The sequence below is a fragment of the Trachurus trachurus genome, assembly GCF_905171665.1.
Source record: "Trachurus trachurus genome assembly, chromosome: 9".
In the NCBI taxonomy this organism is placed as follows: Eukaryota; Metazoa; Chordata; class Actinopteri; order Carangiformes; family Carangidae; genus Trachurus; species Trachurus trachurus.
In genome coordinates, this window is record NC_139895.1 from 13199210 (window position 1) to 13211240 (window position 12031).

Sequence of the window (12031 nt, forward strand, 5' to 3'; positions counted from 1 at the left end):
TTAAAATCTTAATAAATCTCTGAAATAAAAAGCTACAATTAATTTTCTTCCCAAATGAGGAAAACAATCATAAGGATAAACATAATAAAAACATTCTATTTATCAAAAAGGGACTAACAAAAAGGAAAAAATGTATATAATAAGAGCTCAGCAGGAACAAACATGTTTCATGAACCCATATCTAAAGAGAGTCGCTCCATTTTCATTTGTATTGTAATGTCATTCAGAAATATCCAGTTGGCTCCATGTATAACACTGTAGGTACTCTGGTCTGTGTTGAAGCCTACATGGTTTCTATTTTAAATAATCCTCAGTACTGAGTGTTCCATCAGGCTTTGCAAAGCCCAAGCAGCCTCCTTTTTATATGAGACACCTCGGTCTGTCCCATTTTAGTTTACAGACAGTATTTCACAGTATTTCACTGTGTACTTCAGTTCACAGAGTTTCTACTGCTGTCCAGTCACAGACACGGAGAAGGGGGCCAGGGGGGAGTGTGTGTTTGTGGGGAGGGGGGGGTTGTAGGATTGGATCTGAATTCGGGGAGAAAGCCTCAAATATGGCTGATGTCCTTTCATGTTTGTAATTGTGCAAGATTAAATGCCTCTGTCTTGGATCCAAGGGAGAAAGAGTCTTTTTGTGTGGCATATCATTTTCCAACTCTTGACACATTCTGTTTGAGGACTTGCCTGAATACAGTGCTGGATGGCAGCTCCCACTGCTGACTGCCTGAATTTGTAGTCGGAGTACTTGGAATACATATATATATATATGTACTATATATATTTTCTTTACATGTTATATTCTTACTGATGAGCAATGCCAAAAGGAGATGGGTCATATTACAGAACAAGAACAGATTGTATCTTTGCTGTGCACCTGTCCTTCAGAGACAGTGGTGGTTCAGCAGACTTGGCAGGTTTGTATATTATTACTTCATCTCTAAGATAATCAATCAACCGCCACCGTCAGTGTTGGCAATATGATGTACGGTAAGTCCTTGCCATCTTTTAAATGTACTGTGGCTTGATAATGTTTGTCCAGTAACATACCCTGAATTTACTGTAAAGCTCAATGCTTTACTGGAACTCTGAAAATAAACATTCATAACTAATAGTGATTTTATTACTGATTTTTACACTCATATTTTAAGAATAAATAATATAAAATAAACTCATAATGTTATTTATTGTTTGCTACCGTTGATCTCAGTGTGAGCTAGTGATGACAGTTTGTTTCCCACAGCCTAAGAGGAGCTAGATTAAGCGTCCCCTGTGCAATAACCTTCGCCACACTTTGTGTTCCTTCTCCTGGTCTCATATTCCTCCCATTTTCCCTCCCTTCATCCATTGCAAAGGCATTACAGGTGATTTGTACTCATTGTCCGTTCTCCCCCCGCCTGCACTCATCCTCTGCCCCTCCATTTCTCAGTCTCTTTCCCATCAGTCACAGATTGTCTTGTAGCCTCTCCATGTAGGTTCTGATTTCAGACTGACCCAGGTCCATATCCTGACACACCCACTTGATGTCATCCTCGCTCCCATTGGTTACCAGGACTGAAGAGTTGGTGTACGGGCCGCCCCCGCCCAAATTATCATTGGGCAGAACGGTGGCGAAAGACGTAAACTTGACTCGTTTGCGTTTGGCAGCCGCGACTGCAGCTGCGGCCGTGGCTCGGGGGGAATTATTCAGGTGCTCCGCTTGGCCGGCGGCGTCTTTGCCACCACTGGTGATTGCTGAAAGGCACTGATGCGGTTCTGGGACAGATCTGGGTAAGGTCTGTCCATGGGTGATGCCCCGGTGTCCAGCTGTGCCACCACTGCCACTAATCGTGCCCATGCCCGTGCCCACGCCCATCACCAAGGTGTTCCCCGCTCCGTTCAGCAGGTACTTGTTCTCCTCGTATCCGCCTTCGTTCCGGTCGATGATGGTGGTGCACTCATCGGGCAGCCCGCCCTGGCATTGGTCGGAGTGGTCGGCCAAAAGGTCGGCTTCGTTACCCAGCCACACCCAGTCGTGGGCGTGGTTCATGTTGCCACCTGTCTCCAGAACGGGGACTTGCTTGTGTCGGTATCTGCAGACAAAGGGAGATCATTAAAGTACAACTTTAAACAAGTACATTTTTCAGGCTTGATAATATTTACTTTCTTAGACCAGTGGTTCCCAAGCTTTTCTTACTCATTGCACACTTGATATCCAATGCAATAACAATATGGAAGCCAAATAATATATTCTCAGAGCATTTATTATTCTAATATTATGAATAAATATTCAGGGACTGAACTGAAAGCAGGGAAACAACTTTTTTATTTGACAGGGGAGAGGTCCCTTGTCGATTCACCATATGTCTCTTGACTCTCTTTCCATTTAATTATTCCTGTGATGAACCAGCTATGCATTTTGATACTCCAGTTTCTGCTATGGATGTCAACCCTATACCCATAACCTTCTGATGTGCAATCAACAAGTTCCTGTCATTGGCCTTGATACTGTACAAATAACAAACATTTAAAACATTCAATTATTTTGCAAATGCCCATCCATCAACCTCAGGTTCTTGGTACACAAGTCTTTCAGGGTCTCATGATGGTCCACATTATGACCTCATATCTCTCCAGTGTTTTTTACCTGAAAGCAAAGCTAACGCAGTTGATGAGGAAGACCAGTATTGCCAGACAAAATACCCCCAGGAGGGCATACATCCCAATCTCCAGGTCCGACAGGCCTCTGGTGGTGTGGGTCAGCTCGCTGTCCCCGGTCCCTGGCACCTCCACCTGTGCTGGGTAGCCACTGTAATCTCCCGTCTGGCCTGGACCGCCGCCACGGCTGCTGCTGCTGCCTCCGCTGGCAGCTTTACCACCTGAAGCACGGTGGGTGACTGTGCTCTTGGTTGTTGTGCTAACCTGGTCAGAGGAAATTGACTTTTTTAGACACATTACTTTATTATTTATTACACAATGATGATGTAATGTTCAATTTCACATTCATTTATCGCTTCTTTTCACCTTCCGCATGGCGCCTTCCTCTCGATCCGCTGCTGCGCTGTTGGACTTCCACTCTCCGTCCTTTGTCCGGTGCTCGCTGGTGCTGTTGTCCATCCCCCCTCCGTCCTCCTGACCGCCTCTTCCTGCTTCGCCTCGTTCCTCGCTCTTTGCTCCAAACTTCACCAACACGTTGCCAACTCCAGATGCCAACACACTCTTCCTTTTGGACTTCTGACAGGTCTCCGAAATGACCATCTCTACACGAACCAGCGGCCCCTGTCCCTCGCTCTCTGCTACCACAAGTGGCCAGTGCTGTTCCTAATGGACAGAGACGACGTGAACATGACACCAACATCTGCAAATACTGATTTTACATCTTCTGAGGCATTTTCAGGCTAAGAATTCTAGCATCCACAGTTTTCATTTCATACATCTGATAAAGTGAGGGAATCTGCCCATACAGTACCTGATTGGTTATGGAGATGACACTCTCATCCAATGAGACAGCAGAGAGGAGGAAGTCCTTCGCATCATAGATATCGAGTGGAGTCACTGAACCGTCACTGTATTGGATCCATGCACTGATCGCAGCTTCCTGAAAGACACCAAAACCCAAAATAAATCAATAACAACAACAGTCAATGCAAACCATTCAAACATTAATACTGGTGGTGGTCATTTCACTGGGCTCATAGAGTTTAGAGAGATGAAACTTGATTTTATTAATTGATCTGATTGATTCCTGTGCCACTGTTGCAATAACTAAGACAGTAACACAGTTTTCATTTTGACTTATTTAGCTTCTTTTTTGTCAAAGTTGCTCCTGACAGTATTTGAGGTGAAGTTATTCACTGGCCTTGGTTTGCTTTTCAGCGTGATATTCTGGACAATTCAGCTGTTTGCATCTCAAATACAATGGAAACAAACACATGAGACACAAAGACAGACATCCTGTCTTCCTCCATTGACCTCCATATGTCCTTCAGTACAACGAGGTCAGATACTCTGGAGAAGAATATGTTTTTTTGTTGGTCTTCTTCTAGCAGCAGCTCTTCCATAAGTAAACACAGTTGAGCAGAGTGTATTTTTCTCAGCTTGTCTTTAAGTGATCCTGCCTTCACTAATTTCCCCTGATAGAAACCGTTGCTTTCTTTAATCAGAGCACAGAAAAGATTGTGTAGGTATAAGGCAACAAAACCCTGCCTACAAAAGTAATTAAGCTCCAACGTGAGGAATAACACTTTATCTCCTTCCCTCCCTTTATTTTCACATCAAACTCTTATTTTGCCTTACCTCCCACATTCTCTTACCCCTCCCTTTTCCTCCAGTCTTCTACTTTTCATTTCTTTTTAGCCTATTTCCTCCTGCATCTTGCTCTTCCTCACAGCCACGTCATCTTTACCGCAGGCAATAGTGAATGGCATAGATAATGTTTGAATAAAATGCAGGATCAGATCTATATTTTAATCGTAATGAGCTGCCTCTCGTCCAATTAGCCCTGGGAGAGAAATTATAACGTGGGGTATTGTTTGACAGGGAAAAAAAATGAGGGAGAGGGGAAGCTCGGGGGAGGAGAGTGTGTGAGGGATAATAGCTTGAGATAGTGTGATAAAATAACCCTTGGCAATGTGATTAGAGAGTCTGGAACAGCTTGCTACATGGTAGGCTCTTAGTATATGTTTATGTGGCGAGTGTGTGATTCTCAGGTGTGTTTAGGAGTGTGTTTTTCTGCAGACAGTGGATCCTTATGTGTAAGGGAGTGAAAAGATAATTAGAAAAAGTATAATTAAAACAATGGAGTTTTTATTCTACATTTTTAATATATTTAATTATAATCATAATTTTGTTGGTCATGTACATTACACATGTAGTTTCAATTGTGATTTTAATTGGGCACTGTCAGAAAACTAACTGAAAAATTAATTGGCTTTATTATTCTCTAGTTAACGATACAAATGTATGATTTTAATTGGATTTCATTTGAGGCCTGGACAATCATTAAAAGAAAACAAAACAAAACAAACTAAAACAAACTGCAGACCTTCAGGTAGTTGCAATGTAGCCAAGCAGTGCTATAGCCTGCAAGCTATGGACTCTTAATGAGAAACTGATTATGGATGAGATAGGAGTGATATGATGTCCGCAGTACAGAATAACTGTTTAAGATCTAAGATTACAACCTTAGGGGTAATAGTGTAGAGATGGGAACAGTTTAGCATGTAGTCCATCAGGTTGCATGTGTGTGTGTGTGTGTGTGTGTGTGTGTGTGTGTGTGTGTGTGTGTGTGTGTGTGTGTGTGTGTGTGTGTGTGTGTGTGTGTGTGTGTGTGTGTGTGTGGGGTTAAGATTTTAGGTAAAAGGCTGGGAAATGTATTATCTCAATGATGTGTCCCTACAAATACAGCAAAAACAGAATGAATCTCTGTGTGTATGTGTGTGTGAGAGAGAGACATACAAACCCAGTGAGGTGTTTATGTGCGTTTATCATGTGTCTACATGTGCAAGCTGCATTCTTATAATCTGATAAATTCAACTCTGATATCTTGCAGAGATGTAGATATTTTGTGTAAGTATGTGTACGTGTGTGTGTGTGTGTGTGTGTGTGTGTGTGTGTGTGTGTGTGTGTGTGTGTGTGTGTGTGTGTGTGTGTGTGTGTGTGTGTGTGTGTCTATCTACCTGTTTAGGTGTGTGTAGCAGGTCTGTAGCCGTAGTTGTTAGCTGGATGGCCTGGTAATTTCCTGGGCTGGCTGTCATACTGAGGGACAGGGATGCAACCAGCTGGACTCCCAGGTCTGTGATGGTGACCTGGATGGAGAAAAGAAACTCTACATCACTCACAAAAGCAGTGAAAATATTGAATTTTACTTGTTTGAGCCCCTGTTATTCGCTGGAAAGAAGGATAAATGGATGGTTTGGTTAAAGAATAGTTATTTGCGTGTAAAAATAATGGAAGGTAAATGACGTTCAACACTTTTTTTTGAAATATAATGAAATATGATTAAACTCTGCTGGTAAATGACATTTCTAATACACTGAACATGTTTAGTATGAAAATTAAATCTTAAATGAACCCTCATGGTTGATCTTACAAAGGCTCCAAAATCACATTATCTTTCTTATGCCTTATTATACCACTCCAAGGCCTGATAGTGTACTGCCTAGTCCTAGCACTGTGTATTGAGTGTCCACAGGGACGGCCTTAATAAACATGTGTTTACTCGCTCTCTGAGCCACTTGGGATGTTGCTTCCATTCATTTTTAGGCCATTAAGCTCAATACCATCCCCTCGTATAACCAGTGATGTGCAAGATGGGATCTGAGTACACACAATCATAGTAAGTGTCACTAAAATGGACCTACAATCCCAAATACATAAAATGAAGCAGTGTTGCCATTTTACCTTGTCATCCAACACGGTCACAGTTTTCTCTGCAAGGATGGAGTCAGATAGCGGGGACAGAACCTGCAACCAAAGATAAAAGAAAACACACATGAATAGCTCTGAAATGACATGATGTTCAAATTCAAATTAAGTTTGAATCGTTACTGAAGTTTTTTACAACCTGAAACTAATCTGCTTTATTAGAGTTGCGGAGGAGAATACATATCTACAAAAGCAATTTCATCCAAAGGTAGGTTTATAAAAAACTTTCATTAACTGTTTGCACTCTGTGACGGCTGTATGAGCTCTAACACTCAGTGGGTCCTTACAGGGAAAAATCCTACAAAACACTGTTGTTTTGTTTTAAGTATTGAGCCCACACATGACTGACAAGCTGTTCTTTTGACGGGTGATGTGGAGCAATAGCTTGTGTCTCAAAAAGATGGTGGAGGAAATAGGAAAGTACAGGTACTTTAGGAAACTCTGCAAAAGCGTACAGGAGAGAGATGCTTGAGTAAAAAAAAAAGCTTTTGTTGTCTCAGTGATTATTGCCTTAAGGTGGCAGTGATGTGTTTAACACTGACAGAGGAGCAGCGAGAGCCGGTTAACACCGCAGAGCTTTGGGCAACAGAGTCTGACAGTATCTGTTAAAGCAAGGAAACACAAAACACACAAAATGCACACAAACACAAGCTCATCGAGTCAGATTTGTCTTTACTTTGCACAGGTTGTTATTTATCATCTTTAACCCACATGACAATGTGGTTGGTATTTTCTGAATAAAGAAAAACACTGGTTTGTAAACTATTTTGCTGTCATTTCACTTCTCTTACACACTGTAACACACACTAAGTAATAGAAGTGTGCACAAACACACACACACACACAGGCACACAGAGGGAGAGAGAGTTCCCGTCTGCCTGCCAGCTGTGCTCAACTGTGTCAACATTAAACTAAGACAACTTAGCATAAACAAAGCACAAGGCCAAAACCAAAGAACTAAAAGAGAGTGAATGAGAAGAGAAGCAAGAGTGTGTAAGTGAGAGACGGCGAGCGAGCGAGAGAGAAATAAATGGAGTAGGTGTCAGAGAGAGAGAGACAATGACAAATAGAAGAGGACAGAAAGTGACAGGGGGCAGAAAGACGGAGCGCAAAAGCGATTGGGGTACAGATGGAGAGAGGGAGCAGCAGACAGACAGTGATAGAGATTAGGAGCGCTGTGTTGCAGTGTACTACTCCGCCCGGCGACAGGAGGACAGGCAGATCTGATTGGTGTACAAAGAAAATCTCTCACCGAACGGATCGGGGCGTCAAACTCAATCCCGCCCTTAGCGAGGTAACAAAATGCAATGATTGACGGCTGTGGGATTGCCCGTCAAGACAGACGGAGAATAAGAGGGCGAGAAAGAGAGACTTGGAGGGAGAACGGAGAGGCAGAGGGAGAAGGGGAGGAGAGGAAGAGGAAGAGGCGAGACTCCAGGAGACGGAGCTGGGGGGTAAAATTGAAATGTCAAACTATCAAATGACGGCTGTCGACTCTGGCATCTCGATGGAAATGCTGAGTAAATTCTCTCTTCTGGCTCCCAAACAGAACAAAGCTGTCTGTATGCATGCATCTGTGTGTGTGTGTGTGTGTGTGTGTGTGTGTGTGTGTGTGTGTGTATGGGTGCATGCACACAGCAGTCCCCAGTCAGACAGACGCAAACACACATTCAGCTGTTCCCCAATATCCCCCTGTTGCTGCACTGAACTTAACGCCAACCCACTTCTAACACACACACACACATACACTATACACAATCATGCAAATGTGCACTAAGGATGAAATTTGATTCACAATCATAAAAACACGTAGTTTGGATATTGTTATATGAAAGCTGGGGATATAGTATAATAGGACAGAATATAACAAAAAAAATGCATCCGCGATGACTGGGACATATTTAGTGGGTTTGCCTTGGCTCAGCTATATAACGGGATACCAGCAGCATAATGTAAGACAGTAAGCCATGGGACTGTCCTCCACTGTCACACTTAGTCACAATGGGGCCGGCTTATTGGAATTCAGCAACCGCACAAGTGTGTTGCCAATGTGAGTGTGTGTGTGTGTGTGTGTGTGTGTGTGTAATTGCTGAACATCACACTGGGATGTCAGGGCCAAATCCGACAGTTAATTGTGGCTAATTGTGTAACGAGCTGACAGGCGAGGCTTATAACTGCAAGCGAAGAGGAAGAGAGAGAGGATAATGTTTACATCACTGGAGTGCTTATGGCTGCAACGTGAGTTGGCAAATTACACCGTGCTTCGCATAATCATACATTTCCAACTGTCTTTCTCTATACTTGTTGTCCAACAAGTGGTAAATACACCGAGTGTGTTTGGAGAGTGAATCCTTAAAATCCAATTCTGGGATGCTTTGTGCCCGATGAATTGTTCGCACCATAGGTGGCCAGCTCCAAAACTTTGTGTCAAAAGTTGAATCAAACTGGCAAACGCTGACAATACAGAGGAAACTTTGGGCAATTTAATTTTATATTTTATGTTTCATTCCCAGGTTAGGCTATGAGGCTGTTTATACACAACTTCAGAATGGGTTGTTTTGTGGTTTGGGGTGTTATTACCAGCTAAAATAATTCAAAATAATGCGCAACAAAACAGACTGGATTACTTGTAGAGTCTAAACAGTAGAATTTAGTATACACACCTGTATAGTGGTGATCCCCAAGTCCCGCCCTATTAAAATTCGCCCATCTACCAGTCTGGCAATGCGAGGATCTTCCACCTGTGGAGCACAGAGTCAGTTGCAAGTTTAGTTAATTTAAAATTCATGGTTTTATGCTTTTTGTGCAAGTACAAAGAAAGAGGTTTTAAAGAGTTTTAAACCACTCAACTACCCTGCAAATGAACACACTGTACACTATTTCATTGGTACAAAAGAAAATATCAGAACATTTAATCATTTTAAATTGAATTATGAGCATTAACCTTTGTTTAACAATAGTCAGGTGCAATGACTGGTATTGTTGTCACATTAATCAAGTATCTAGTGGCGACACTTGCACAGAAGTGATGGCTGGAGGGAAATACTGTCATTCATTAAGTAGTTACAACACATCAACACAAGAATGGTCATTTTAAATATGGTCCAGTTTTAGCACAACTACACAAAGGAAGGTTAAAGCCTTGATTCCCGTTTACAGAGAGTGAGGCCACCTGTACCTTCCTGTTTCTGTCCTAATCCCAAACTAAACTAATCTCCTTCAGGCTTGCTCCAACTTTATAATGAAAAAACATGATAATTGAATCGCTTCTTTTTCTAGCATCACTCTCGGAAGACAGAAAGCATTTTGATTTTGATTTATCCAATTAATGTGTATGTATGAAGTGCATAGCTACCTTTAGTTGATCCAAGACCAAGTGGGTGATATCAGCTTGCCAGTCTGCACCCAACATGTAAACCATCTCTCCCCCTGGGTCAGAGGGTTCGGCAACAAAGTGGGTGAGGACCCGCACCAAGGCATACTGGTACTGAAGGGTAAAGAAGAAGTCACATTAGACCTGAATGTTTAACATTACAACGGGCTCAAAATCATGATGATAGCATCATTGTAGCAATAGAACGATAGCGTACAATAACACTGCACCGTATCTTAAACTAACTGAAGCTAAATATTACACAGTGTGAAGACCCATTTCATTCTCACCATGTGGTAGCTCTGCTCTCGCAGTTTTCTGGGATATTGGCATTGGAAAAAAAAAAGATTACAGAATGCTTTTAAAGTGTGATATGAAAAGCAATCACGTAATACCTGTAGGGTGCAGCCTTTGCCCTTCTTCTCATCATCCTCATCATCTTCACTGTCTCGGGTCGGTCTGGGAAGACAAGAGGTGAATGGAGAGAGGAGGTAAATGAGAACACCAGGGAACGGAGGGTGAGATTACCTGGTAATTAAATGCCACTTTTATACTTGAAAATCAGCTGCAGGTAATGTACGGTGTAATCTCTGCTCCAAGTTGCACTTTCAGTTAAACCAAAGACACTTCAGTTCTTAATCCATCTATAACACTTTTAATACGCTGTAGTTGTACAACTGCCTGGGTGGGGGAAAAAAAGAAGAAATCACTGGCCTTGCACTCCATTCTTTGGCAATACTGACTGCAAGTGGCTTTTTCTTAAACAATATACCTATACCTAAAGCCCCAGACACTACTATGGGACTTCCTTACCTACATAAAGGGAGAGAGATTGTAGATAGTAAGAAAGCAGTCCCATGAAATCACTAAAATGTTTATTTTAAGCAATAATCACACCCCAGAGCAAAATGTTGTGATATGTGCTTAGTATATTCTCTCAATAGAGGGGTTCCCCAAGGATCTTTACTAGGACCTCTTGTCTTTGCACTATTTGTCCAATTATCCACATAGCTTCTCTGTTATGAAGACAACAAACTACTATACCAGAAACTCCTACTTTCTAACACCACACCGTAAGTCTTCCTGGCCATCATCATCATTATATCAATATCAAAATGGCACACTCATCTCTTTACCCCAGCCTTGGTCACAATAGGAGGCTTTTCAAACAATCCCAACAGGTGGCATTAACAAATCGTCTGTCTGTACAAAAGCAGTGTTGGAACAAACTGTGTTACTACACTCTCTGATACATTATCAGGACAATACTCCAGGGTAGGAAGTGGTGCTCTATATTGCTGTCAGAATGGTGAGGAAAAAACCAAGTAACAAAGAAAGACAAATTGGTTGGTCGGTGCCTCATCCAACAGCAAGATAATGACACTAAACATTGGAAGGAAAGAGCTATAGACGGTGGCTTCACACGATGGAAGACCAGCACAGTCTCTATTTTTTAAAGTGTTCACTCAAACCATTTGTAATATTGTTTAAAACTTATTTTGTTACCTGTTTTTACACAGGGTGAATCATATTTTTTGTTGTGTACATGGTGTAATTCCAGAGCTGAGCAGGCTGAATAATCCCCCACAATATAAAGAAATAAAATAGATTGGAGAAAAAAAAAAGCTTTGAATGCACTATCAGTGTGAAAACAGAAAACCTCTCCCTTGCTCCCTGGTCGAGGATCTATCTTTTCTCTCTCATACACAAAAACACATATTATTTCTTCTTTGCCCCCCTCTGTGTAATATCTACACAACAACAAATACAGGCAGGCCCATGCAGGATCATACATTCACGGACCACACAGGGCCGTGTCTGTGCCCTGTAACTGTCCCGGAGTGTGAAACCCCGGTAATATTACAGGAATTCTCTTCCCATTTCCTAGTGTCCAAGTCTTGAGGTGTCTGTGTGAGGGTGTGCGCCCTAGTAGTGCTTGTGTTTTACTCTGTGAGATAGTGGTTGGGGGAGATAGGGGATGTGTGTATGTGTGTGTGTGTGTGTGTGTGTGTGTGTGTGTGTGTGTGTGTATGTGCGAGTACACACTAGTTGGTGGCTATCTGAGCAGAAATTGGCGAAATTGAAAAATAGGCCTAGCAGAACCGAATGGAAGGACGACGACAAGATGGGGAATAGAGGCAGGCTTCACACACACACACACACATACGCACAAATGACCATGTGCACACACTCTCACTGATGCACACATACAAACACGCACACAGATGCACAATCAAACATAAAGGCAGAGAAG

General features: G+C 42.2%; 1 protein-coding gene across 1 annotated transcript in view; it reads right to left on the reverse strand.

Moving 5' to 3' along the window:
- Positions 1-1443: 1443 nt before the first annotated feature.
- Positions 1444-12031, reverse strand: part of LOC310991557 (transmembrane protein 132C) — a gene marked incomplete at both ends in the record, with an annotated part of 260708 nt that continues 250120 nt past the window's right edge. The window contains 9 exons of the mRNA XM_083979307.1: positions 1444-2071; positions 2626-2900; positions 3003-3299; positions 3448-3576; positions 5657-5785; positions 6381-6443; positions 9068-9145; positions 9760-9891; positions 10173-10236. Of these exons, the coding sequence (XP_083835433.1) occupies positions 1444-2071; positions 2626-2900; positions 3003-3299; positions 3448-3576; positions 5657-5785; positions 6381-6443; positions 9068-9145; positions 9760-9891; positions 10173-10236 (1795 nt within the window). The remainder of the gene's footprint in view (positions 2072-2625; positions 2901-3002; positions 3300-3447; positions 3577-5656; positions 5786-6380; positions 6444-9067; positions 9146-9759; positions 9892-10172; positions 10237-12031) is intronic.